General features: G+C 37.1%; 1 protein-coding gene across 1 annotated transcript in view; it reads right to left on the bottom strand.

Annotated features, from left to right (window-relative positions):
• Hsf5 (heat shock transcription factor family member 5) overlaps positions 1-23,687 on the bottom strand; it is a gene marked incomplete at its 5' end in the record, with an annotated part of 37,293 nt that extends 13,606 nt beyond the window's left edge. Inside the window, 4 exon segments of the mRNA XM_013519059.1 lie at positions 6,696-6,870; positions 9,122-9,643; positions 12,768-12,865; positions 23,313-23,687. Coding sequence (XP_013374513.1) covers positions 6,696-6,870; positions 9,122-9,643; positions 12,768-12,865; positions 23,313-23,687 — 1,170 coding nt within the window.
• Positions 23,688-24,409: the final 722 nt, after the last annotated feature.

Genomic DNA, 24,409 nt, shown 5'->3' with positions numbered 1-24,409 from the left:
ATCAGGTACACTTACAATCAAAAAATGTAGTGAAAAGGAAGAAATTATTTTAACTGCCAGCAGCAGAGTTCCTCTTAAGGAGGTGACTGGTCTTTGTTTTGAGGAATATGTTTTGATTGGTGGTTTTGTTTGGGGAAGATGAAGGATTAAACATATCTGAAAATAGAAGAGACACCTAACCTCTTTGTCTAGTATAACAGGAACTCAGTGCCTAGTGAAATACCAGAAAAAAGAGACCAGAGAACAGAAGGCCTGGCGCTACTATAAAGAAAGAATACAACAGGGCAGAAGGTCACAAAGACTAGTGACAAGGAAAGGTGGCAAACTATTAAAGTGACTGAAGGCCTTTTAAGAAGAGCAACAGCTAGTATACCATTTAAAATCATGTGTAACGCTGGGTGTAGGCTAGATAGTGAGTTCAAGGCCGGCCTGGACTCTACAGCAAGACCTCATGTGCGCATTTGTGGACAAATATTTGTTTTGCCAGGCATGCCGGTGCACACCTGTAATCTCAGCACTTGGGAGGCTAAGGCAGGAGGATCTCTGTGAGTTCAAGGCCAACGTGGGCTATATAAATGAGTTCAAGGCCAGCCTGCACTACATAGTGAGACCCTGTCCCAAAAAACAAAAAATTGCCCGTGCCAATGCTTAGTGAAAGGGAGTTTATAGAACAGAGAGCAACTCTAGGAGATAAAATAGAAGCAAGTCTGGAATTAGACAGAAGAAGAAACTAAAAAATAAAAGCCACTATGAGCTCTAGAAATTCTCAGAAATCTTGAAAAGTCATTTTTAGTGTAGAATAAGGTTAGCTTGAGTCAAACATACCTAAACCTCAAAAGTCAGTATAATATCTGGGACATAAATTTATTTTTAAAAACATTCTGTACCTGTATGTGGTGGCATATGCCTATAAACCTAGCACTTGGGAGGCTAAGGCAGGAGGATCACAGCCAATCTGTGCTATATAGTGAATTCAAGGACAGCTTGAACTATATAAGGAGACACTGTCTCAAAAACAAACAAACATAAAACATTCTGTAAATTTTTCATTCCTATTATTTTGAGGATTTTATATTCATAATATATAAATGTTTTCAAGTATTTAAACTCAGTGTCCTTTTTTTTTTTTTTTTTGGTCTTTTTGAGACAGGGTCTCCCTCTGCAGTTCAGGCTGGCCTAGGGCTCACTTTGTAGCCCAGGCTGGTCTCAAACTCACAATGATCCTCCTGCCTCAGTCTCCTAAGTGCTGGGATTACAGGCATGTGCCACACACCCGGCAGTGTCTTTCATTTTTTAAATATTGAAAAATACAAAAAGTGATAATTCCCTATAATCTTACTATTATGTATATACATACACAAACTGAAGAGGCAAAAATATCTTTCAATTCTGTTTTCTTAGAGGTAACCAAGGTTACATGTGTCAGTTCATCATAAACGTCCAGATTTTTTTCTACAATCATACAGCATACCAGCCTCCCTCTCACCCTTCTTCCTCCCCGCTTCCATTCCTTCCTTGCCGGGGGCCATGCTACGCATACTGTGATGCAACTTGGTCATTCACTTAACTCATTATGAATACTTGATTTTCACTGAATATTTCCAAGTCACAAAACATCTAGCTACTTTATCTTCTTAAATAGGTGCATAATATTTCATTACATGAATTTATCATAATTTATCCAATTCCTAATGGGCATTTAATACTTTTTTCCAAGGTTTTGCTCTTATAAATAACAGTATGGTGAACTTCTTCAAGTACCTTTGGTAATGTACATATTTCTGTAGGTGAGATTCCTAGCAGTAGAGTTGAATCAAAACACAGGAGTACTTTAGCTATTTATAAACAATGCCAAACTGATTTCAAAAGGCTATAGAAATTTACATTTTTTTCCATATTCCTTTATCAGCTCTGATATTATCAACAGTTAACACTTGCCAGACCTGGTGGTACACACCTGTAATACCAGTGTCAGGAGGCTGAGGCAGGAGGATTGCCATGAGTTTGAGGTCAGCCTGGGAGTCCAAGGGCAGCCTGAACTACAAGCAAATCCTGTCTCAAAAAACAAATAGGGTTGGGGATATAGCTCAGTGGCATACTGCCTGCCTGGCAAGCATGAGTTCCTGAGTTTGATTCCCCATAAAAAAACCTTTGCCAGGGGCTGGGGATTTAGCTCAGCGGCAAAAGCGCCTGCCTGGCAAGCGCAAGGTCGTGAGTTCGGTTCCTGGTACCGGAGAAAAACCAAAAAAAAAAAAAACCTTTGCCAATTAAAATTGGAGAAAAAAATCTTGTTTACTTGATTTGCAATACAGGGGTTGAACATCTTTTCACATATTTAACCAGTCAGTTGTAGTTCTTCTGAACTGCATACTAATACATTTATTTTGATTGGATCACTGTTCTTATTGATTTGTAGGCACTTTTACATTTTATGAATATAATGATTTATAATCTGTGTTGTACATATTTTCTCTTAGGTCATAAGAGATTGGTCTCTAATTGTCTCCTAATACTGATTCTCTTTACATCATGCATTGCTTCAAATAGGCAAGTGGCCTTCAGCTAAGACTATTTCCAAGATCCCCTGCAGCTAGAATCTGATTCTGTGTAACTAAATTCTGGGGCTGCAGGCATATGTGACACTTAGCTCACACAGGGATGGGTTATTTATAGCAGCTTCCTTCCTGACATGTCACTAGAGAGGTGAGCCATCTTTAACTGTGCAATTCCTGACAGCAAAAAAAGTGAAGCTACCATCTCAGCTGTGGACATGAGGGGAAAAATCAGCCCATTCATTCATCAGTTCATTCATTGGTACTGGGGATTGAACCAGGGCCTTCAGCCCTTTTTTAAATTATTATTTTATTTTGAGATAAGGTCTCACTAAATTGCACAGGCTGAACTTGACTTCCTTTGTTTTAGCCTCTCCAAGGGCTGGGTTACAAGTGTTTGTTGTTGGTGCTAGAGATGGAATCCAAGGCCTTGCACGTGCTCTATCACTGAACTACATCCCCAGACACTACTTTGTTTTTTGTTTTTTTTTTTTTTTTTTGGTTTTTCTCCAGTACCGGGAACCGAACTCATGACCTTACGCTTGCCAGGCAGGCGTTTTTGCCGCTGAGCTAAATCCCCAGCCCCTACTTTGTTTTCTTGTTATAAAAAAAATCTTTTTTTGAGACAGAGTCTCACTGTATAGGCCAGGCCGATTCACTATGCAGCCCAGGCTAGCCACAAACTCATAGCAATCCTCCTGCCTCAGCCTCCCAAATGTTGAGATCACCAGCATGTGCCACCATGCCTGGTCACTTGTTACAACTGGTATCCTACTTGTTAGTTATGTAATTATTATAGCCTAATTTATATCCTAAAATGGAATTTTGGATCTAGAAATGAGGCACTACTATAATTCAAATTAAAATATGTGGCTGTGGGACTAGGGACGAGGAGTGTACGCCAGTGGTAGAACACATGCCTAATAATGAACAAGACCCTGATTTAATACCAGTATTGAAACACAATTTCTTTCTTTCTTTTTTTTTGCTCTTTTTTGAGACAGGGTGTCACTATGCAGTTCAGGCTGGCCTTAGCTTTGTAGCCCAGGCTGGCCTCTCACTCCCAGCGATCCTCTTGCTGCAGGCTCCCGAGTGCTAGGACTACAGGAACAATATCTTTAAGTGGCACCTGCTTCAAAGTCAAGCAGTAGATGGTTAGGACATAGCAAGCTAGAATATTGGTGATCTTTACTATTTAAGCGGAGACATTTGGTACAGTCATTATCTGTATGTGACACCCTGGAGACAAGTGAGCACACAAACACAGGAAAAAGACTGACGAAACTCACACTGTGTTCACTATCTCTTGTCACTTCAGCAAAGCTCTAAAAGAAAAGAACAGCTCAGGCTAGAGGTACCCGTGTGCAAGCAGAGATAGAGGAAGCATTTCTCTTCCTGTGGCTGACAACCTATCAACGGAGATTCAGTAGTATGGGTTTGCACCCAGCTGCTTCAATACCTCAACTTGGAGAGGTAGTAAGAGGGGTCTTTAATAAAGAAGACCTCACATTTTCCTCAGAAACGTATTATTAATTTTTTTGGTGGTACTGGGGATCAAATCTAGAGCCCCACATATGGTAGGCAAGCACTCTACAACTGAACTATATCCCCAGCTCTCAAGCATCTTTCTAATCATCTCTGGCTGGGGGAAGGTAGAAATGTAAATAAATAAAATAAGAGAAAAACTACACCAGTTTTTAAAAGACGAACTTCTGACAGACAATGGGACTGAATTCTCTGGTAAAGATCTAAGAGGAGTTATTTTCTCAACTCAGCCCACTCTTTTAGAGAACCTCAATATAGATGCCACTAGGTTAAGGAAGAGGATGGGCAAAGCGTAGACAGCAAACCAAATGCCAGAATTTTCAGGTTTAAAACTACATCAGTGAGACTTCTGAGTGCTGGGCTATAGCTCAGTGGTGAAATACTTACCTTGTATCTATGAGGCTCTGACTCAATCCCTAGTACAGACTGAAAAAAATAAAAACAACAACAACAACACCCCACACCACCTCTGGTTGTTGTAACTTTCAACCAGAATAACTAAAAGCAAATAAATCAGATACCTATCAAGTTTTTTTAAAAGGATTAAAATGCCAGAGAATGAATAAGCCTGGTCTGCTAAGGCATATAATTGTTCAGCACCTAAAGTAAACCTCAGACCCTTTAGATCTAGACCAGCAGAAAGTAGGCAACAAAAGATAGATCTCGGGGCTGGGGATTTAGCTCAGCGGCAAAAGCACCTGCCTGGCAAGCGCAAGGTCGTGGGTCCAATTCCTGGTACCGGAGGAAAAAAACAAAACCGAAACAAAACAAAAAGTAGATCTCTCCAAAAGAAAAACCTACATTCCCTAAGGACTATTTCAGATGAGGCTATAAAAGATAATAAACAAATTTCAGGCTTCTTGGACAGGTAAACCAGAGGTGATAGTCTCCTGATGACAATATCTTCATCAAGTTGTTGCATGGCATAAAAATAGGTATATAGTAGATATGTATCCGGTGCTTATCCTTCTAAATTGCCTTTAGGTTTATGCCACTGTTGTATATATTTTCAGTGATGAGAAATCTTAATCTTTAATTATGGATTAGAAAATATACCTAAAGTGACTATATAAGGTAACATTAACAAATAACTAGATCAAAAAAAAAAAACAAAAAAACAAAACAAATAACTAGATCAAGACAGTTCCAGTCTAAAAAATGTAAGAGTTCTATAAATCTAAGCAACATTTTGATCATATCAGTATGAGTTTACTTTTTTTGAGACAGGGTCTTGCCATGTAGTTTAGGCTGACCTTGATTTCAATATGTAGCCCAGGCTAGCCTCAAACTCACAGAGATGATCCTGCCTCAGCCTCCTGAGTGTTGGGATTACAGGCATGCATCACCATGTCCGGTGAGTTTACTTTTCGGAGAAACTCTCAGAAGTTCTCAACATGAATAATCATTATAAGTTAAAATGACAGACCTGCTTAATTCTGCCTGAATGGCCAGCCTCTGACATGCCCATATTTTAAGAATATTAAAATTCTCACAAAAGATCAAATTTGACTTTTGATCATTTAAGAAATACGTTTTATTAGATAAAAATATAATTCTTACAAAGAGTAGAGCCAGATGTCGTGGCATGTACCTAGAGTCACAATTACTAGGGAGGCTAAGGCAGAAGGGTCACTTGAGTCCAGGAGTTTTGAGGCCAGCCTGAGTAACATGGTGAGACCTCATCTCAAAGAAAAAAAAATGTAGAACAAATTGTATGTGCCCAAAATATCCTTCACTTTAGGATCCTACAAACCACAAGAAAAATAAGCTCATTGATAATCATACTTCACAGTATCTTTATAATTTAAATTATCTTTGGTGTTCACTCTTGTCCTATAGTGTGTTAATAACAGAACAATTATTTCTATAATTACAAAGTCTTTGGGATCTGAAAACAGTTACTAAATTACCCTTCATCTTACCTTCTTCAAGTTAACATAAATTCTTTTGCTTTTAAAATATATTTAATCTTTTAAAAGCTCAAATTATTATATTCAATTTTAGGAAAATAACTATTATATACTTTGTAAGAATAATTAATAAAATACAGTTAAAACTTGTTAATTAAAAATAGCAAAGTGCTACATAAATACAATTATGAATAATAAAGACCCAGAAAAATAATCACGCATATATTAATACTACACTTGGTTCCATTACCAGCATCCTAGTGCTAAAAATTCTAATTTTTTTTCAATATTGGAGATTGAGCCCATGGCCTTCTCACGAGCTACATTCCCAGCCCTTTTTAAAATTTTGAGACAAAGTTGCTCAATTGCCCAGGCTGGTCTTAAACTTGCAATTCTCCTGCCTCAGCCTCCCACAGTGCTGGAATTGCAGGCATGTGTCACAATACCTGGTTTAAAGCTGTAAATCTGCCAGGCATGGTGGTACAGGCCTGTAACCCCAGCACTCAGGAGGATGAGGCAGGAGGATCAGCCAGTTTGAGGCCAGGGGCTACAAAGGTGACCTCAAGGACAGCCTGAACTGCATAGTGAGACTGTCTCAAAAAGACAATAAAGGAAGGAAGGGAGGGAGGGAGGGAGGGAGGGAGGGAGGCAAGCTGTAAATCCTAGATCTTAAAAGTATAATCCTTACCAGGGGACTTTCCTTGTGAGTTGCTTCTCCGCTCTCTGTATCGGGCTGGAGTGGGTAAATCTATGTCTTTACTAGGCTTGCTAGCAGGCCCCATTTCTGAAATGAGGAATCCCATCTGTTCTGAAGGCAAGATATTTTCGGGCATATTGGTCTGGCATTTTATACTGGCATCCACCTAAAATATTAAACCCACTTATTATTCTGAGATTTCTCCCAAAAATCTACTGAAAGTTAATATAGCTTATCAGAAGAGTTCTCTTATAGAAACATGATCCAACAAACATGCTTGTAAAGCTTTTCACCCTTATTAACTTTGATTTTGTTGAATTAACTAAATACTCAGTAGTAAAATGTACATTTCCCCATATTCAAACCAGTAAAATGTATACAGAGCTAAAATATTTACTTATGAGCAAAGGAAATTTTAAATGAAGCTTGATGATTTTTTTAATTTAAAAAAATAAGATTTCAAATGCGATTGGTTAAGACTACCATCTTTTATTCTATCACACGTCCCCTCTTAGTTGGTGGGACTGTGATGTCCATACACATCATCCAGTGGGATGATATCCATGGGTACTGACTAATTTTTGTATTCTGTCTTAAAGAGGCTGCCAAAATTGTATAAACTTCAGCCTATATATATACAGATATATATATAGATATATATCTATATATATGCATAATCTGTATCTGTCCTATTTATAAAATGAGTCTCTTTCTTGGGTTCCTAAATTTTCTTTGGAATGTTAAATACTTTGTTAAGATGGCCAACTTCTGAAACACTTCATTTCTTTATAAATTTATTTTAAATAATACTATATAATAAAATGAAGTTTAAAACACAGCTTCCAACAGCTATAATGTTCAAATACATTAAGAGTCAGGTGTGCATAATGGTGCACATCTATAATCTCAGCACTCAGGAGGCTGAGGCAGGAGGATTGCCACAAGTTCAAGGCCAGCCCATGCTATATAGTGAGTTTAAGGAAAGCCTGAACTATATATCAAGGCTCTGTCTTTAAAAAAAAAAAAAAAATATATATATATATATATATATATATATACACACACACATATATATGAAGAAATATAGAAAAAGTAATTGTATAAATACAATTTTAAGATATGAAATTCAGTATTTCAGATGTGATTATAAAGGAACAAAGACAAATTTTATTTTCTTTCCATAGGTATTTTTAAAACATAAGGAGCCAAAAACAACAGCAAAAAAAAACATAAGGAGCCTATCTTTTGTCTCCTGAATTTCCATATTATCTTAATATACCAGGTCTCTATCATCAAGCTCAAAAATGACAGGTTTATAGAAATCTTTAAACATTTAGATTTAAAATTAAAATTTAAAAGGCTGCCAAAAACAAAACAAAAGCAAGCCAAAGGTTATTTTAAGAACCTCTACTGTACTGGTGGCGCATGCCTGTAATCCCAGCACTCAAGAGGCTGAGGTGGGAGATTTGCCGTGAGTGTGAGGCCATCCCAGGCTACATAGTGAATTCAAGGCCAGCCTGGTTCTACATAGTGAAATGCTGTTTCAAAAAACAAAACAAAACAAAAACAAAAAGACCCTCTGCTCTAATTCACAAAAAGTAATTTTAATTTGGATGTACTTTTGATGAATTATTGTTACTATTTAGCATCAAAGTTTATTCCTTTTCTTGTCATATATTAACAGTAATAAAGGAATTAGCCTCTACCTTCTAAGTAGCTCCCTCAACCTAGAGTCAGAACTTTGCCTTAGGAATACAAGTACAAATCAGAAATTTGAACACAGTATGCTCACTATTAGAATTCAGTGGTGCTGTAAGAAAACAAGAAAAGACTTCAAACCATATACTTACCTCTACCTACAAATGTCTAGGAAAGGCATCTGTCAAACAAACCATACTTTCTGGTAGTGGAATTATACTCAGGCATACCTAGATCAGCTAAATTAATTTAGGAAGCAAAATTCAAAGGATGTTTTTAACTTGAAAATAAGATTTACACCACAATGCTCTATCAGTTGGCCTTTCCAGAGATTCACTTTAGACCATAACATAGTGAAAGGACACCTGTGGGTTACAGTAACTTCTTTTTTTTTTTTTTGTCTTTTTTGAAAAGAACTACATGGTCTCACCATGTAGTTCAGGCTGGCCTTGAGCTCACTTTGTAGCCCAGGCTGGCCTCCAACTCGCAACAATCCTCCTGCCTCAGCCTCCCAAGTGCTGGGATTACAGGCGTGAGCACCATGCCCGGTTAGTAACTTCTTTTGAATCTTTTGTGCAAAACCTCTGAGACACGACCCTTTTGGAAAGCACTGTGAACTGGAATGACCCAAGTAAAAATCTAGACAAACCCTCCACTCAAAGAGCCTTTGGCAAGAAACACTTAGAGTATTATTAGGATTGTTCCATTTGTACCCTTACCTGATGCGTGCTGAATGGTAGCCCTTCTTGCATAAATACTACTGAAGTTGGAGATGGATTATGGCTTAGCTGCTCCTTCAGTTTGCCATGAGCTTGTTGGATGGCTGAAGATTCCTGCATTGTGCTATTTTCCATAGGCTGGGCTGTGTGGATGGTATAGATGTACTCAGGTGACTGCGGTAGAGAGCAGGCAATTGCTTGTTCTGATCCAACCACAAAAGACGTAATATCTGAGCCTACAGGAGTAAGTGGCTCCAGCTGGCTAGCCTGACTTGTGGAAGATGGGTTGCTGTTGTTTGAATTAGCTAGGATATGTTGGCCTCTGTTAGACTGAGATGTAGGACACTGATTTTCAACAGGCTCCACCTTTACCATTTCCAATTTAGGGGAGGAATGCAACTCATCTACTATCTGAAAGACAGCCTCTAGGTTTACTTCTGTCTTTTTATTTTCATCAGTTGCACTGCAAGGCCAATTAGAAGGCAGAAATTCAACTGGATAGGAGGGCTGCATTGGAGGATTCTGGGAAAAGAGAAAATAGGACTGTTTGGATAGAAAATCAAATATAAGATTAAGGAGGAAAGCAACAACATTTAGGCTGATGAATGTTAAACATAAATGATTAAACCTGAAGTTTACTAAGAAAATCTGAATGCTAATCTACTTTTTAGCAATGGTGGCTTCACAAGTCCTGTTAACTTTTACTTAGCACTAACTATATATCAACCACTATATTAAATTTAATATTGAAGTGGACCATTAATTTTCAGGGCATGTATACAAAACCAACACAAATACCTACTTGCTGGTAAAATATCTATATATTAAAATTTTCCAAAAAGACTCGTAGATAGAAACATTGCTTTCATTTATCATGGAATGCAGTAAGGAACTTTCAAATGAAGATGCTCATACATTCACCAATCTGTCTATAGATTCAGGGGAAAGTACTGATATTCTGTTCCAAATGATCTGGGAAAAAATGGACGGAATATCAAATGTCCCTGGGTTACTGAGATATTTTTAAAAATAAAGCAGTAAATTGGGAGGCTGAGGCAAGAGAATCATCCTGAGTTTGAAGGCAGCCTAGGCTACATAGCGAGACTCCATCTCAAAAACAAAACAAAAAACCCCTAAAGTAACAGATTAGAATAGCCATCACTTTTAGATTTGTATCTTTAAGTGATATTGTTTTATACATATGGTAGTGCTTTGTACAAAGTAGGCATTCAATGTTTGTTATCTCAGATTATAACCTAAAGTATAGAACTATGATTAAATAAAACATACAATGAGTTGATATTATCAAACATACTACAAAGATTGTGTCAATGAGTTATAGGTAACTAACGCAAAATAAGTAATATAAATTGAAATAGTGTAAGTATCAAGCTATTATAGCCAACAGCATCATTTATTGAGCTCTTACTATGTGACAAGCACATGCAAAGAGTTTTCTATACATTACTTCCTTTAATCCTTACAAGAGCCCTATGAAATGTGATCATCTCTACTTCTAAATGATAAAAAGGAGGTTCAGAGAAACTTCTCAATTCATTCAAAGTGGCAATAAAGTAAGTGACAGAACCAGGTTTCAAGCTTAGGTTTGCCTGATTCTAGATCTTTTGCTTTTAACCACAATAATATACTGACCCTTCATATAATACTTCACCAAAACCTACAATTCAGTGAAACTGCACTAATTTTCAGAATGGAATCTAAAATACTGTCTCTTCTTCCCATTTTAAAATGTTATATCTTATTTATATTTTCCAAAAAATGAACATATACTGTTTTTATAGTAAAAAAAAATTGAACCCAGGACGCTGCGCTTGCCAGGCAGGTGCTGCACCACTGAGCTATCATCTCCTTGACCTAGTAAAAATGTTTTAAACACTGTCAAGAGTGTCTCTGACATAATCTGTGGGAAAGAGTGTCTGGGTCTGTAAACAAGCACCTCTAATTGTGGGGAGGTGTGTCCTTCCAGTGAAGAGCTGACTAAGGTATGATGCTTGACGGTACTGACTGCTAAATCCTCTAACCTGCTTCAAACCACAGTCCGACTGTCCACTTCCCGTGCACATTTTCTTTCTAAAAAGGCCGTTCTTTTTTGTTTTTGTTTTTTGAGACAGGGTCTCACTGTGTACTTCACGTTGCCTTGAACTCTATAAAGTACAGGCTGGATTCAAACTTGCGGTGATTCCCTTGCCTCAGCTTCCCAAATGCTGGGGTTACAGGTGTGTGCCACCACATCCAGTTTAAAAATGTTCTTCTGAGCAATTTAATGTCATCAGTAAAATATTCTGTTTGGCTGAGGGTGTAGCGCAGTGGTACAGCACTTGCCTAGCATGTTGGAGGCCTTGGGTTTGATTCCCAGCAACACACACACATACACCCCTATAGCTCAAGTACTGAAACTCTCAGATTCAGTGGGAGCAAACCTATCACAAGCCTACAGCCACTTGCTGTTTGTGAGTACTGAAAGCTCTAAAAGGTTCGCTGTCACTGACCTAGATAATTATACAAGCCAGATACACAATTCCAATGTAGCAATTATAGCATAAAGCACAGCATTTACTCTTATCTAAAAATAGCAATATAAGCCAATAAAGCAATACAACCATGCCTGTAATCTCAGCACTCAGAAGGCTGAGGCAGGAAGATCACCATGAGTTCAAGGCCAGCCTGCACTACTTAGCAAAACCCTGTCTCAAAAAAAAAAAAAAAAATCTAAAAATAGCGATATAAAACACTTAAATCAGAGCAATCACTTCCTAAAAGATAATGACAAGACTTCTGAAGTACAGTGTTTATAACATGCAGGCTAAGGCTGAAGGGGACTAGACCTGAATATCCTCACTTTTGAATTCATTTTTTTTCTCCTTAAAAAAAAGTCTCAGGATCTGTACCATTTTAGAGAATCCATTATTTGGTGACTTATATACTTTTAGAATTTCTCTGGTATTCATTTTATGATGGAAAAGTCTAGAACAGCACTGTATAAAATAACTTTCAGGGGCTGGGGATTCAGCTCAGTGGCACAGCACCTGCCTGGCAAGCGCAAGGTCGTGAGTTCAAGTCCTGGTACCGGAAAAAAAAAAAAAAATTAAAAAATAAAATAAAATAACTTTCAGTAATGATGGACATATTCCATTTCTATGCTGTATAATTTGGTAGCCATTAGCCATATGAGACCACTGAGCCCTTGAAACTGACTACTGTGACTAGTAATGAATGTTAAAATTTCATTTATTTATTTTTTGCGGGGGTGGTTTGAGACAGGGACTCACTTTGTAGTTCAGGCTGGCCTTGAACTCTCTATGTAGTCCAGACTGGCCTTCAACTCACCGCAATACTCCTGCCTTAGCCTTCCAAGTACTGAGATTACAGGTGTGCACTACCACGCTTGGCTTAAAATTTCATTTAATTTTAAGTTAAATTTAAAATGCCACATGTAGGCAATGGCTACTATATTGGACAATGCTAGCTGAGAATACTCAGACATCATTTATACCACTACTCCTTTTATTTAGAACTGAGAAAGCTAAGCCTATGATCCACATCTTATCTCTGGTTACTCATTAATATAAATTACACTTTGAAATTGTGCAATTGTACATGAAGCATAGTGAGTTCATAATCTCACCTGGAAGTAGTTGCAGTGTGCATAGGAAGAGGCAGTGGGAGTGACACAACTACTTAGAGCGTCCATATGGGTAGAAGGAGAGCAGCACTGTAGCACAGCTGGAACAAATTCAGACAGGTAAGCCGTCAAGCAAAATAAACCCCTACAGCACTCAAAGCACTGCCCTCTTTTTTTTTTAGTACTGGAAATTGAACTCAGGACCTTGTGTTTGCCAGGCAGGTGCTGTGCCACTGAGCTATATCCCCAGCCCCCTACCCTCTTTCAATATGGAAAGAACCCCAAAGAATTTCCTTTATGTGTCTAAATAAATTATTTAGTCCAACTAGGTGCTATTATTTGTTGAAAATAACATGGTCATATAATAAATTTTAAAATGGTCATGTCTGCTTTCATAAGTTGTCTCTTTAGCACCTAAACACTGTGTTACCTTTCTAACCATTTATTCTTTTTTTTTTCCAGTACCAGGAATCGAACTCACGACCATGTGTTTGCCAGGCAGGTGCTGTGCCACTGAGCTAAATTCCCAGCCCCTTCTAACCATTTATTCTTATTGAAAGTAATTTCATTTTACCAAAAGTATCAGGATATATTTGGCATTCCTAAAAATTGTTTCAATTCTTTTGAGCAGTAACAACCATGGGGGGGGGAGGTGTTTTATAAGAGTAAATAAGCACAAAATATCCTCTCAATAGTCCTACCATTAAACAATGCACCTGGAATAAATATATGCAAAAAATATTTTAGTCATTTGCACAAGTGGTTAGGTTTGTGGATCCTAACTCTATAAAGCACTTAGAATAGCAATGGCAGTTTAGCAAGCAATAAATTTTACCAGCTGTTATTTCAGGTAAAGAAATAATTTTTCTGTAGTGCTAATGGGAATTGAACTCAAAAGTACATTTTCCAAACTTTCTATTTATAGGTAAGACTCCATGAATAGTTCCAATATATTCACAGATGTAGTTGTTTTGTTTATTTGTTTGTTTGTCTGTTTGAGACAGGGTCTTGTTATGGAATTCAGGCCAGCCTAGACTGGCCTTAAACTCATGGTGATCCTCATGCCTCAGCCTCCCAAGTGCTGTGATTATAGGCATGCGCCACCATACCCGGCTACAGATGCAGTCAGTCTTAATAGGTTGAGTCTCTCTGAGACTCCCCAGTATAAATGAGGATAAGTTATAATATCACATCTTTGGATTAAACAGGATAATGAGTACCTAGCATTCTGCAGGCACAGTGGTGCATGATTGACATGTATCAACAAAACACAATCAGATGAAGTTACTTTACAAAATAAGTAACCTTAAACTCAGAGATATTAATTGCCCAAAACTCACAAAGCTGATAGTGTCAGAGCCAGTAAATTAAACTCCAAAAGCACATACTCTTTATATACCGTATTTCCCTTCTTCCTGAAATGTAACATTTTGATTTTACTAGAATTCCATGTGCTGAATATCATTAAATGTATCTGCATTTTTTAATATTTTGAGTGTGATAATAAAATTATAATCTCACTCCTTAAACTTTAAAAGTAAATTAGTCTAAGGACTATAAAAATTAATTGAAATGTTTCCTTATTTTTCCATTACAGACTATTGGTTTCCATAGCTGGGTGTGGTAGTACATGCTTATAATCCCAGAACTTGGGAGGCTGGGACAGGAGAATCACCATGATTCAAGGCCAGGCTAGGCTACAAAAGCAAGTTCAAGGCTAGCATGATCTACATAGTGAGATCCTGACCCCTGCCAAAAGAAGAAAACAAGTATTTTTACACATCATGTACAAATTTAAGACATTAAATTTTGCACATAGAAAAATTCTGAATAATAGAATTCAAGTTCAGACATAAATATAAGGGTTTAAGTTCTCTGAGTAACATGGTTTTTAACAATTTTAGTCATTTTTTTTAAATTTATTTTTATAGGCATGGTAGCATGGTGGCACACACCTATAATCCCAGCATTCGGTAGGCTGAGGCAGGAGGATCATTGTGAATTCAAGGCCAGCCTGGGCTACAAAGTGAGCTCAAGGCCAGCCAGAACTGCATAGAGAGACCGTCTCAAAAAGACAAAAAATTAAATTAAATTAAATTAATTTTTATTAGTACATGTTTGCATTGTATAATGATTCATGATGGAGAGTTGGTACATATACATAACACACCTTAATTCTTTTTACCTCCTCTTCTCAATTTTAGTGATTAAAAAAAAACATACAGTATTACTAATTGTCACATAAAATTCAAATTGCTGTCACTTCCAACACAGATTAGGCAAACAGGCTCCTGTACTTGATCTTTTGGAAGTTATTCAAATATACAACTAAATGTTTTTTATTTGAATCTGATTTCCCAAGGGTTTTTGTTTTTGATTTTTCTAGTTTGTTTGTTTTGTTTTGTTGTGCTGAGGACTGAATCCAGGGCCTTGCACAGGCTAGGCAAGCTCTCTGTTACCAAACTAGATCCTCTGCTTCCTAAGTTATTTGAAAACATAAATATCCTGGGAAATAAACTGAATTCAAATAACTAAACACCAAGCAGGGTGTGCCAAGGTGAAAAAAATGAAGAGCATTTTTTCCCCGGAGCAATAACAAGTAAGGAAAAACCTAGCCCCCTAGCGGCAGTCAGAGCTGCAGGTGTCATTCCATCAGGATAGGTAGGGAAATACAGTGTTTAATCACAAATAAACCAATGAAAGGATTATACTTATTTTTCTGATATTTCAATGTGCTGATTCTATTATTTTTTGTGCTGATTCTATTAGACACACATTTTGAAATTGTAAAAATATTAAAGTAAATTTATTGGAGAACTAAGCTAAAAGAACAAAGAATATGTTAACATATAGATAGCTGACTTTGTAAGGAAACAGCAAAACAGTGAATGTTCTTTAAAGCATCCACCAATACATGAAAAGTAGAAAGGTACCTTTATGAAGAAGAAAAGAACTTTAATAGATTAAATTCCCAAAAGACTCTTCAATAGTCATTTCCTTACCAGTGTAGTCCCATTTTGTACACGCAATAAAATAAAACAAAGCAAGATATTAGTAAGCTCACTGAATAGAAAAACCTAGCTATAGAAATCTAACTATGTACTTAGTATATGACAAATTAACCTACCGTGCATTATGGAAACACTAACATTTATATGCTGAGTTTATCACTGTGTCTTAAGATATATTCATCTGTAAAAGATCTTTTAAACCAGATTGTAGTAGCACATGCCCATAATCCTACCTACAGGAGGACTGCAACTTTAAGGTGAGCCTAAGCAATTTAGCCACTCCCCTGCCTCTAAAAATTTAAGAAAAAGAGTTGGGGATGTAGCTCAGTGGTAGAATACCCTTGGAGTAAATTCCCAATACTGAAAAAGGAAAAAAAAAAAAAAAGATCTTTAAGTATCTTCCTGAAGGCAGTGTTCACTTTCAGACATTACACTGCATGGAAAAGGAAAAAGTATAGTGAGCAGAAATCCATTTCAGGTAGAAATATAATTTTTTGATGGTGGTCATGCTGAGGATTGAACCCAGGACTTCATGCATACTAGGCAAGCGCTATACCACTGAACTATATCCCCAGCTCTTTTGAATGGGAAGCCATTGCTTAAATGGGTAGTTTCACCTGGGCAATGAAAGGGTGGTTTCATTGGGTGGTTTTGGGTGGTTGTCCAAAATTATCAATGTAATTATGCCAATGAATCATACATTTACAAATGGTTATGGTACATTTATACATTAAATATTATATAATTCCACTTCTATGAGGTATCTAGAGTAGACATATTCATAGAGACAGAAGGGAGTCAACTGATTTTTCTTTGTTTGTTTGGTTGGGTTTTTTGGTACCGGGAATCAAACTCAAGACCTTGCACTTGCCAGGCAGATGCTGTGACACTGAGCTATATCCCCAGCCTTGTCTGTCTGTTTTTGAGACAGGGTCTGGCTATGTAATGCAGGGTGACCTTGAACTCATGGTGATCCTGCCTCAGCCTCCCAAGTGCTGAGATTACAGGCATGTACCACCATACCTAGGTAGAAACAGAAAGCAGAACAGTGGTGCCAGAGCTGAGGGAAGAGAATGGGGAAATAGTGTTTCATGGGTAGAGTTTCAGATAAGGAAGATGGAGAAAGTTCTAGAGATGCACAGTGCTGGTGGCAAATATATTTAATGGTACAGAAAATAGTTAAAATGCTGTTTTATGCCATATGTGTTTTACTACAATAAAAAGAGTTAAGTCTGAATGTACCTTTGCTTTGTTTATTCTGCCAAGTAAAAAAGTTCCTGGTTCCCAGCCCTTTCCATAAGTACAAAGTTAGGTCTCTTCAGAGAAGCAGGCTACCTGAGCACCACAGCAGTGGAAAACTTTTATAACTCCGTAAGTCTATATTTTTTTGTGTGTACATTATAAGAATTAGAAGCCTAAAGGTCAAAAAAAAATTTTTTATGAGACAGGGTCCAGGTTGGCCTTGAACTCACTATGGACCTAGGCTGGCCTCAAACTCATGGTGATCCTACTTCTTCAGCCTCCAGAGTGCTGAAATTACAGGCATGTGCCGCCACACCCAGCCAACTCAAAACTTTATTTTTTAAATTTTCATTTTTAAAGTTTATTTTATTTATTTTGGGGGGCAGTCTGAGACAAGGTCTTGTTATGTAGTCCACACTGGCCTTGAACTCACCATGGAGCCCACGCTGACCTGGAAATAGTGATCATCCTACCTCAGCCTCCCAAGTGCTGGGATTACAGGTACACCGCACCACACCAGGCATCAAGTCAAACCTTTACACTTTAAATGTACTTGGCTGGGGTATAGCTCAGTGGTAGAGGGCTTGCCTAGTATGTACAAGGCCTTGAGTTTGAAATCTTTTTTGACCAAAAGTTGATTCATAAAAAATTTTAAATAATAGGATATGCTTTTCAATGAAAAATTAAAATATCACGTATACCCTGGTATATATTCTTATAAATTACTTAGCTTTTAAAGTGCTAATATATAGGCTTATTTAAGACAGCTCTTGAACATTTTATACTTTAAATGTAAAGTGTTTCAAATTTTATAAAATTGGTATGCACACATTAACTCACTGAGTTCCACACCCAAACTATTATTGAGACTTTATAGAAAAGGAAATAAAGGCTAAGAGAAATAACCAACTGAAGATCACATCAGATGACTGACTATAAGGCCCATCCCATCCAAGAGATTATTTATCAGAGGCCCCTTATATGCAAGCCCTGTTGGGTACAGAGGATACAGAAGTAAATTAAGAGGTAACCCCACTTCCCAGAGCCCCTAGCCTGGAACTCTCATGCCAGCCATTCAAGTATGTTTCCTCTGTTTGGACAGAGGGAGTCAACCCAGAGCAGTCTTAATGCCACCAGTAACATACAAGGATACATTGCTCCTTCAGTGTCTGGATTATCCACTCTATCTAGGAAAAACTAACTCTGGTGGACAGATAAGCCAGAAGATTCTCTCAAAGGAACAGGACAACCCCTGCAAAACAACCTCTTTATGAGAGGCAGGAAGATAACAAAGCACAGTGGCCAAAAGAATGTACCCTTGAATCAGACTGCTTGAGTTTCTTTCCTAGCCTGCTGGTTAACAGCTGTGCCCCAGTCCTGCCATCTATTAAAAAACGAGGCTAACTACACTACCCATTTCATAAGGTTATTATGAGGATTAAATGAATAACTATTTGAAAAGTACTTACAACAGTATCTGATTATACTGATTGTTATATAAGTATTTGTCAAAATATGAGTTTAAAGGCAGCTATAATTTGTTAATCACTACTTTGAGCTTAAAATGTAACTTTGAAAAGAAAATAGATTTTGAGTCAACTCAGCATCATAATGTTAGTCAAAGGAAAGAATTACTCCAGGGCTGTGGTGGTGACACACACGTAATCCCAGCACTCTGGTGGCTGAGGCAGGAGGATCCCAAGTTTTAGCTCACTTTGGGAAATTCAGTATCTTAGTGAGACCTTGTCTCAAAATTTTAAAAAAATGCAGCTCAGTACATAGATCCTGGGTTCCACCTCCAATGCTGAAAAATAAAATCTCAAATCCCTCAATATAGGACCCTCTATGTAAATATGTATGTGTGAATTTTATGTATGTTCAAATAAATAGTAGAGAATGAGTAAAACAAAAAGGTCTAAAATGAAGGGGTTTTTTTTTGTCTTTCTGAGGCAGGGTCTCACCATGCAGACCTGGCTGGCCTTGAACTCACTTTGTAGCCCAGGCTGACCTCGAACTTACAGCAATCCCCCTGCCTCAGCCTCCAGAGTTTGGAGGCATGGCAGTGCCTCCTGGGATTGCAGGCATGTGCCACCATACCCAGCTCAAATGTTTTTTTAATAAAAGAAGAAAATTAAATCATAGGTGGGAAACAAAACATCAGAGGGAAAATTTGCTCTAGATACGGCAAGACTAAAAGGAGTCAACAAATATTGGATAAAAAGACATTTTATCTTATAAAGAAGAGATCAGAGTAGAAAAAATGTAAACAAAGTAGGCAAGGAAAACTGACACTTCAAGAAAAGGACAGGATATTCTGATGAGTCTTCCCCCCCTTCCCCCCGGTACCGGGAATCAAACTCACGACCTTACGCTTGCCAGGCAGGTGCTGTGCCACTGAGCTAAATCTGCAGCCCCTCTAATGAGTCATTTTATGAGTCAGTCTGATAGCAATTTATTAGTCTCAATAGTCCGGCTTTACTAGAGATATGAATTTATTAAATATTATGAAATTCAAAATTCACTGGTTATACTATTTGAAGACCAGATCCAAGTTTATTTATTTATTTTTTTTTGGTTTTGGTTTTTCTCCGGTACCAGGAACCGAACTCACGACCTTGCGCTTGCCAGGCAGGCGCTTTTGCCGCTGAGCTAAATCCCCAGCCCCCCAAGTTTATTTTTAACGCAACTAATTTTTTCATGAAGTTGAGTGCTGTTTTTTATTAAATTTGATCCAAACCTCATCCCACAGTTCACTTTGAAAGGACTGAAATATGACTACTATGCCAAAATTAGTCCTTTTATTATAACTTAGATGAATTTAAGACTATTACCTTGCCTCTGAGAGCAATATTCTTTTTAACTCTAGGAAAGTCATTTGTAATGCTGTTCATAAATACATACTCATTAAATATTGATTCAGTTTTTGCAGTTACTTTTTGTTTTCTTCACCCATAACTACAGAACTTAAATATTTGTGCAGTATTTTTATTGCACTGTTCTCCACAGCAGGTCTTTTATAGTTGAAAATAAAAATTTAAATTTATATTAATATTTCAAAATAAGCCAAGCATGGTGGCACACACCTGTAATCCCAGCACTTAGGAGGCTGAGGTAGGAGAATCCCAAATTCAAGCCCAGCCTAGGCAATTCAGTGAGACCCTCTCTCCAAATAAAAATAAAAAAGGACTGAGGATGTAGCTTAGCATGAAGGCCCTGGGTTCAATCCCCAGGACTAAAAAAAAAAAAAAAAATCAGAATATTCAAAGCAATTTTGACTATTTCATATCACAGAATGACTCTATATATTAGAAGTCATCATGACATCATGACATTTCTTATTCTCATAATCTCAGAAAATTTATAGCCATTTCAATTATCCCTATTAAAAATATAAAAAACAAAAAACAAAAAACAGAAGAGTCAGGCATGGTGGCACACTTGTAATCCCAGCACTTAGCAGAGATTTTTTTTTTTGGAGACAGGTTCTTGCTATGTAATCCAGTTCAGGCTGGCCTTGAACTCACTACGAAGCCCAGGCTGGCCTTAAACCCACAGTGATCCTCCTTGCCTCAGCCTTGCAAATGCCAGAATTACAGGCGTGTGCCACCAGTGTGCCCAGCCTGACAACTTTCACTTTATAAATTTCCAACCAAACTAAAATAGTTTTCAGTAACAAATCCAAAATCATAGCAACTTAACAAACAGTTTATCTATAATGAACAAATAATAGTAGTTGGGGCATTTTCTGGTGGACAATATATATAAGTGGTTTTCATAAAACTTAGCATTTGGAGTTTCTACAAGGATTACTTGGAACTTGAAATATATTTTCCCATAAAAAAAAATCCAGACTATAACCATTTGTACCTTTAGATGACAGTAATACCCAGCCACTATATCTGATATTTCCATAGGAAAGTACCTCCAAAATTCTGATTAAAAGATCAGAGCACATTTCTCTATCTCCCTATACAATCCCTCCAACTTTCAACTCCCCCAAAATTACTGAGACTTCAGCAGTTTAATAAAAGGAAAGGAAAGGGAAATACTTATTGGTGAAAATAGAGGATGTGGCAGAATTGTCTATTTGGGCTATCTCTCTCTCTCTCTCTCTCTCTCTCTCTCTCTCTCTCTCTCTCTCTCTCTCTCTTTTTCTCTCTCTCCTATGCATACATGAAATGCAGCAAAGCTAAAAATAATAAAAATACTGGACTAGAGCCAGGCATGGTGGGACATGCCTGTAATCCCAGCAACTAAGGAGGCTAAAGGACAAGGATTGCCCATTCAAGGCCAACCTGGGCAATGCAGCAGGACACTATTTCAAAAAATAAAATAAAATATGGAATTAAACTCTCAAATAATAAAATATGACTCTGTTCATTGCTATATTCAAGATACATAATTTACAAACATGAGCAAAGTGTGGTGGTGCACATCTATAATCCCAGGACCCAAGTGGCAGATAGGAGGACCATAAATTCAAACCCAGCCTGAGCAATTTAGCTCGATGCTATCTCATTTTTTTTAAGGGATTTAGGGTGGGCACATAGCTCAGTACAAAGACCCTGGATTCAATCCCAATACAGTAAAGAAAAAAAAAGATATACTGTATAACTTACAAACACAAAATTAGTCATCTCTCTTTAAAGAATTGCGCATATTTTTTTCTTCAAAGAAATATCTGGAGAGATATTAGGCCTCAACCATTTTCTACATAAAATGGTGAACCTTTTTTTTTTCTAATAGGTAAAATGACTAAAAGTACTAAATCATTCTTACTCCATACATATAATGTTCCCCTTTTTCCTTCTCTATCCACTGAAAGAGTAACAGCTCTAAAAATGTAAAGAGCTCAGTCTAATTTAAATTTAGGTTTTATTATTATAATATCATTAAACTTAAACATTTTAGAAAAAATAAAGCAATCCTTTTTGCTTCTATATTTGGGTAGACTGAAGTGAACCAATATATAAGAAATACGGCCGGGGATTTAGCTCAGCGGCACAAGTGCCTGCCTGGCAAGCACAAGGTCCTGAGTTCAATTCCCAGTACCAAAAAAAGAAATATAAATAAATAAATAAATATTAAAAATATATATATGGTTTGATGTTAAAGGCTAAGTGAAATCAAAATATGTTAAAGGCGGGGCTGGGGATTTAGCTCAGCGGCAAAAGCACCAGCCTGGCAAGCACAAGGTCGTGAGTTTGGTTCCCGGTACCAGAGAAAAACCAAAAAAAAAAAAAAAAAGTTAAAGGCTAAAAAATAGTTGAGTTTTGTTACACATAAAATAGGGACCAGATTTATAACTCTTACGTGCAAACAAATCATTTAAATTTGAGAGAAATTAATGAATTTTCCAGATTTTTAATTCATAGGGCAAAAGAATGTTCCCTATCCTGTCTTTTCTGAAGGCTTTGACCCTTCTTTCTGTTGGCCCATTTCTCATTCCATACAAAGTACAATTCGTGATGAAACAACACATACTACTGCTATGGTGTTTCTGCAAAGTAAAAGCCACTTTCAATGCAATGGTAAGATTATTATCTTGCAAAAACCTACCAGGAAAACATATTTTCTTTCTGAGATGCAAAACAGATGGTCCTTATCAGAAGGCTCCCAGTTAATAGATTGGGATCTACCAGCATGACCTCAACATGGTTGGATGAACTCCGGTCAGTTGTCATCGTCAGTTTTTCCTTCTGTCTGTTACTCCCCAGTTCTTGGTTGTATAATATGAACATTATAGGAACTCCAGGATTTACCACATTTTAGTAAAGAATTTAATTTTCAGAGAGTATGCTTTTTTATTAAACTTTATTATTGAGATATTAAAATGATTTAATTATGAGCTAACCTCATCTACAAAATTAAAATATAAAAATATGTAATACATGTAAAATATTGTTTAAAACAAAACAAAACAAAACCAAACAAACACCGCACCAAGAGCAGAGTGAAAGTAAGGTTCCATGGTACTAAGTCTTAATTTCAAAACTAGAACACATTTTGAAGATACAAAAGTTGCACTAAAAACATACACCTTTATGATCCTTAAGAATATAATGAAGTTTCATATATTGTTCAAAAATGTGTCCTGCTAAGAAATCTTTGAAATTTCTTGGGCACATATTCCTAGTATTTTTGTTTAAGGCACAGTGATTGAAATTAAAAATATAAATGCAAAGATAAAACAAAAACAAAAGTATAAAAAGATATTTTAAAAGATTAAAAAATATAAATGCTATTACTGTATTAACTAATCTAATAGAAACCAGTGAACTTGGATTTCTCGTACCTGTTGGATAGTAGGCTTGGGAGAACTGTGCTGAGGGTGTGTAGTTACTGTATTTTTGGGAGGAGCTGACCATTGTTTGAGGACCTTGTTGAACGTGCACAGATGTGGCGCTGGGCTGCAGTGTGTAGGTAACCTCAGTCGGAAACCTCTGCAGTACCGGAAATGGAACTCCCTTATCTGAAAATGTAGGAGACGTCTCCACTTGTCCAGGGTGCATCCCAAGGGAGTTCTGCCATGTTCTAGGAGGAATCGGGGTCCGATCTAACCCTTTCAGAGGGAAAGTACTGTGGTTGTGGGATGAAGTTGATACATAGGAATAAGGAGACAAACTATCTCGCCGGAATGACCGGTGAAACTGTCCTACAGCCACTGGTCCTGCATAAAAAGGGAAAAGCACATTTATTAATTTTACATGATACCACCAGATATAGCAAACCGAAGATAAAAAACTACTGTTCACCTATCACCTATTTTAACACAACAAAAGTTTTCTTTTGGTAAAAAAGAAGTTCAGAATCTTGGATATGAGATTGCATATAAAAGAATAATCAGGTAAACTTTTGTTTGGTTCTCAACTGACTGTCATAGGAGGTAAAGTGACCAAATACTAACAGGAAATCAAAGGTTAAATTAAATATTCAAAGTTAAAAACCTTTCACAGACGATTCAGCCTTCCTACCTTTCACCTCGATGGACGGATCCAGATTTTTCCAGCGAATTAGCTACTCCCTAGTTTTTTATCCATTCTTTCAAACCATTTAAAAATTTTAGTAATAAGCAGAAGAACAGACATCCTACAATATACATAAAAGAATAAATGTATAACAAATAAAAATTACAATATGAAGCTGGGTGTCATGGTGCAAATCTGTAATCCTAGCATTCTGGAAAGCTGAGCCAAGAGGATAGAAAGTTTGAGTTTAGCCTGGGAAATTTAGTAATGTAGTAAGATCATGTCTCAAAAAATGAAAAAGGGCTGGAGATGTAGCCCAGAGAAAAGGCCCTGGGTTCAATCACCAATACTAGAAAAAATATATGTATACATATACACTATATACATAATACACATAACACAAGCCAAAAAGAAATATAATGTT

The sequence above is a fragment of the Chinchilla lanigera genome, unplaced genomic scaffold, assembly GCF_000276665.1.
Source record: "Chinchilla lanigera isolate Chin_1 unplaced genomic scaffold, ChiLan1.0 scaffold00050, whole genome shotgun sequence".
Taxonomy (NCBI): Eukaryota; Metazoa; Chordata; class Mammalia; order Rodentia; family Chinchillidae; genus Chinchilla; species Chinchilla lanigera.
The sequence above is the reverse complement of the archived record's forward strand: the minus strand, read 5'-3'. Positions and strand labels throughout refer to the sequence as shown.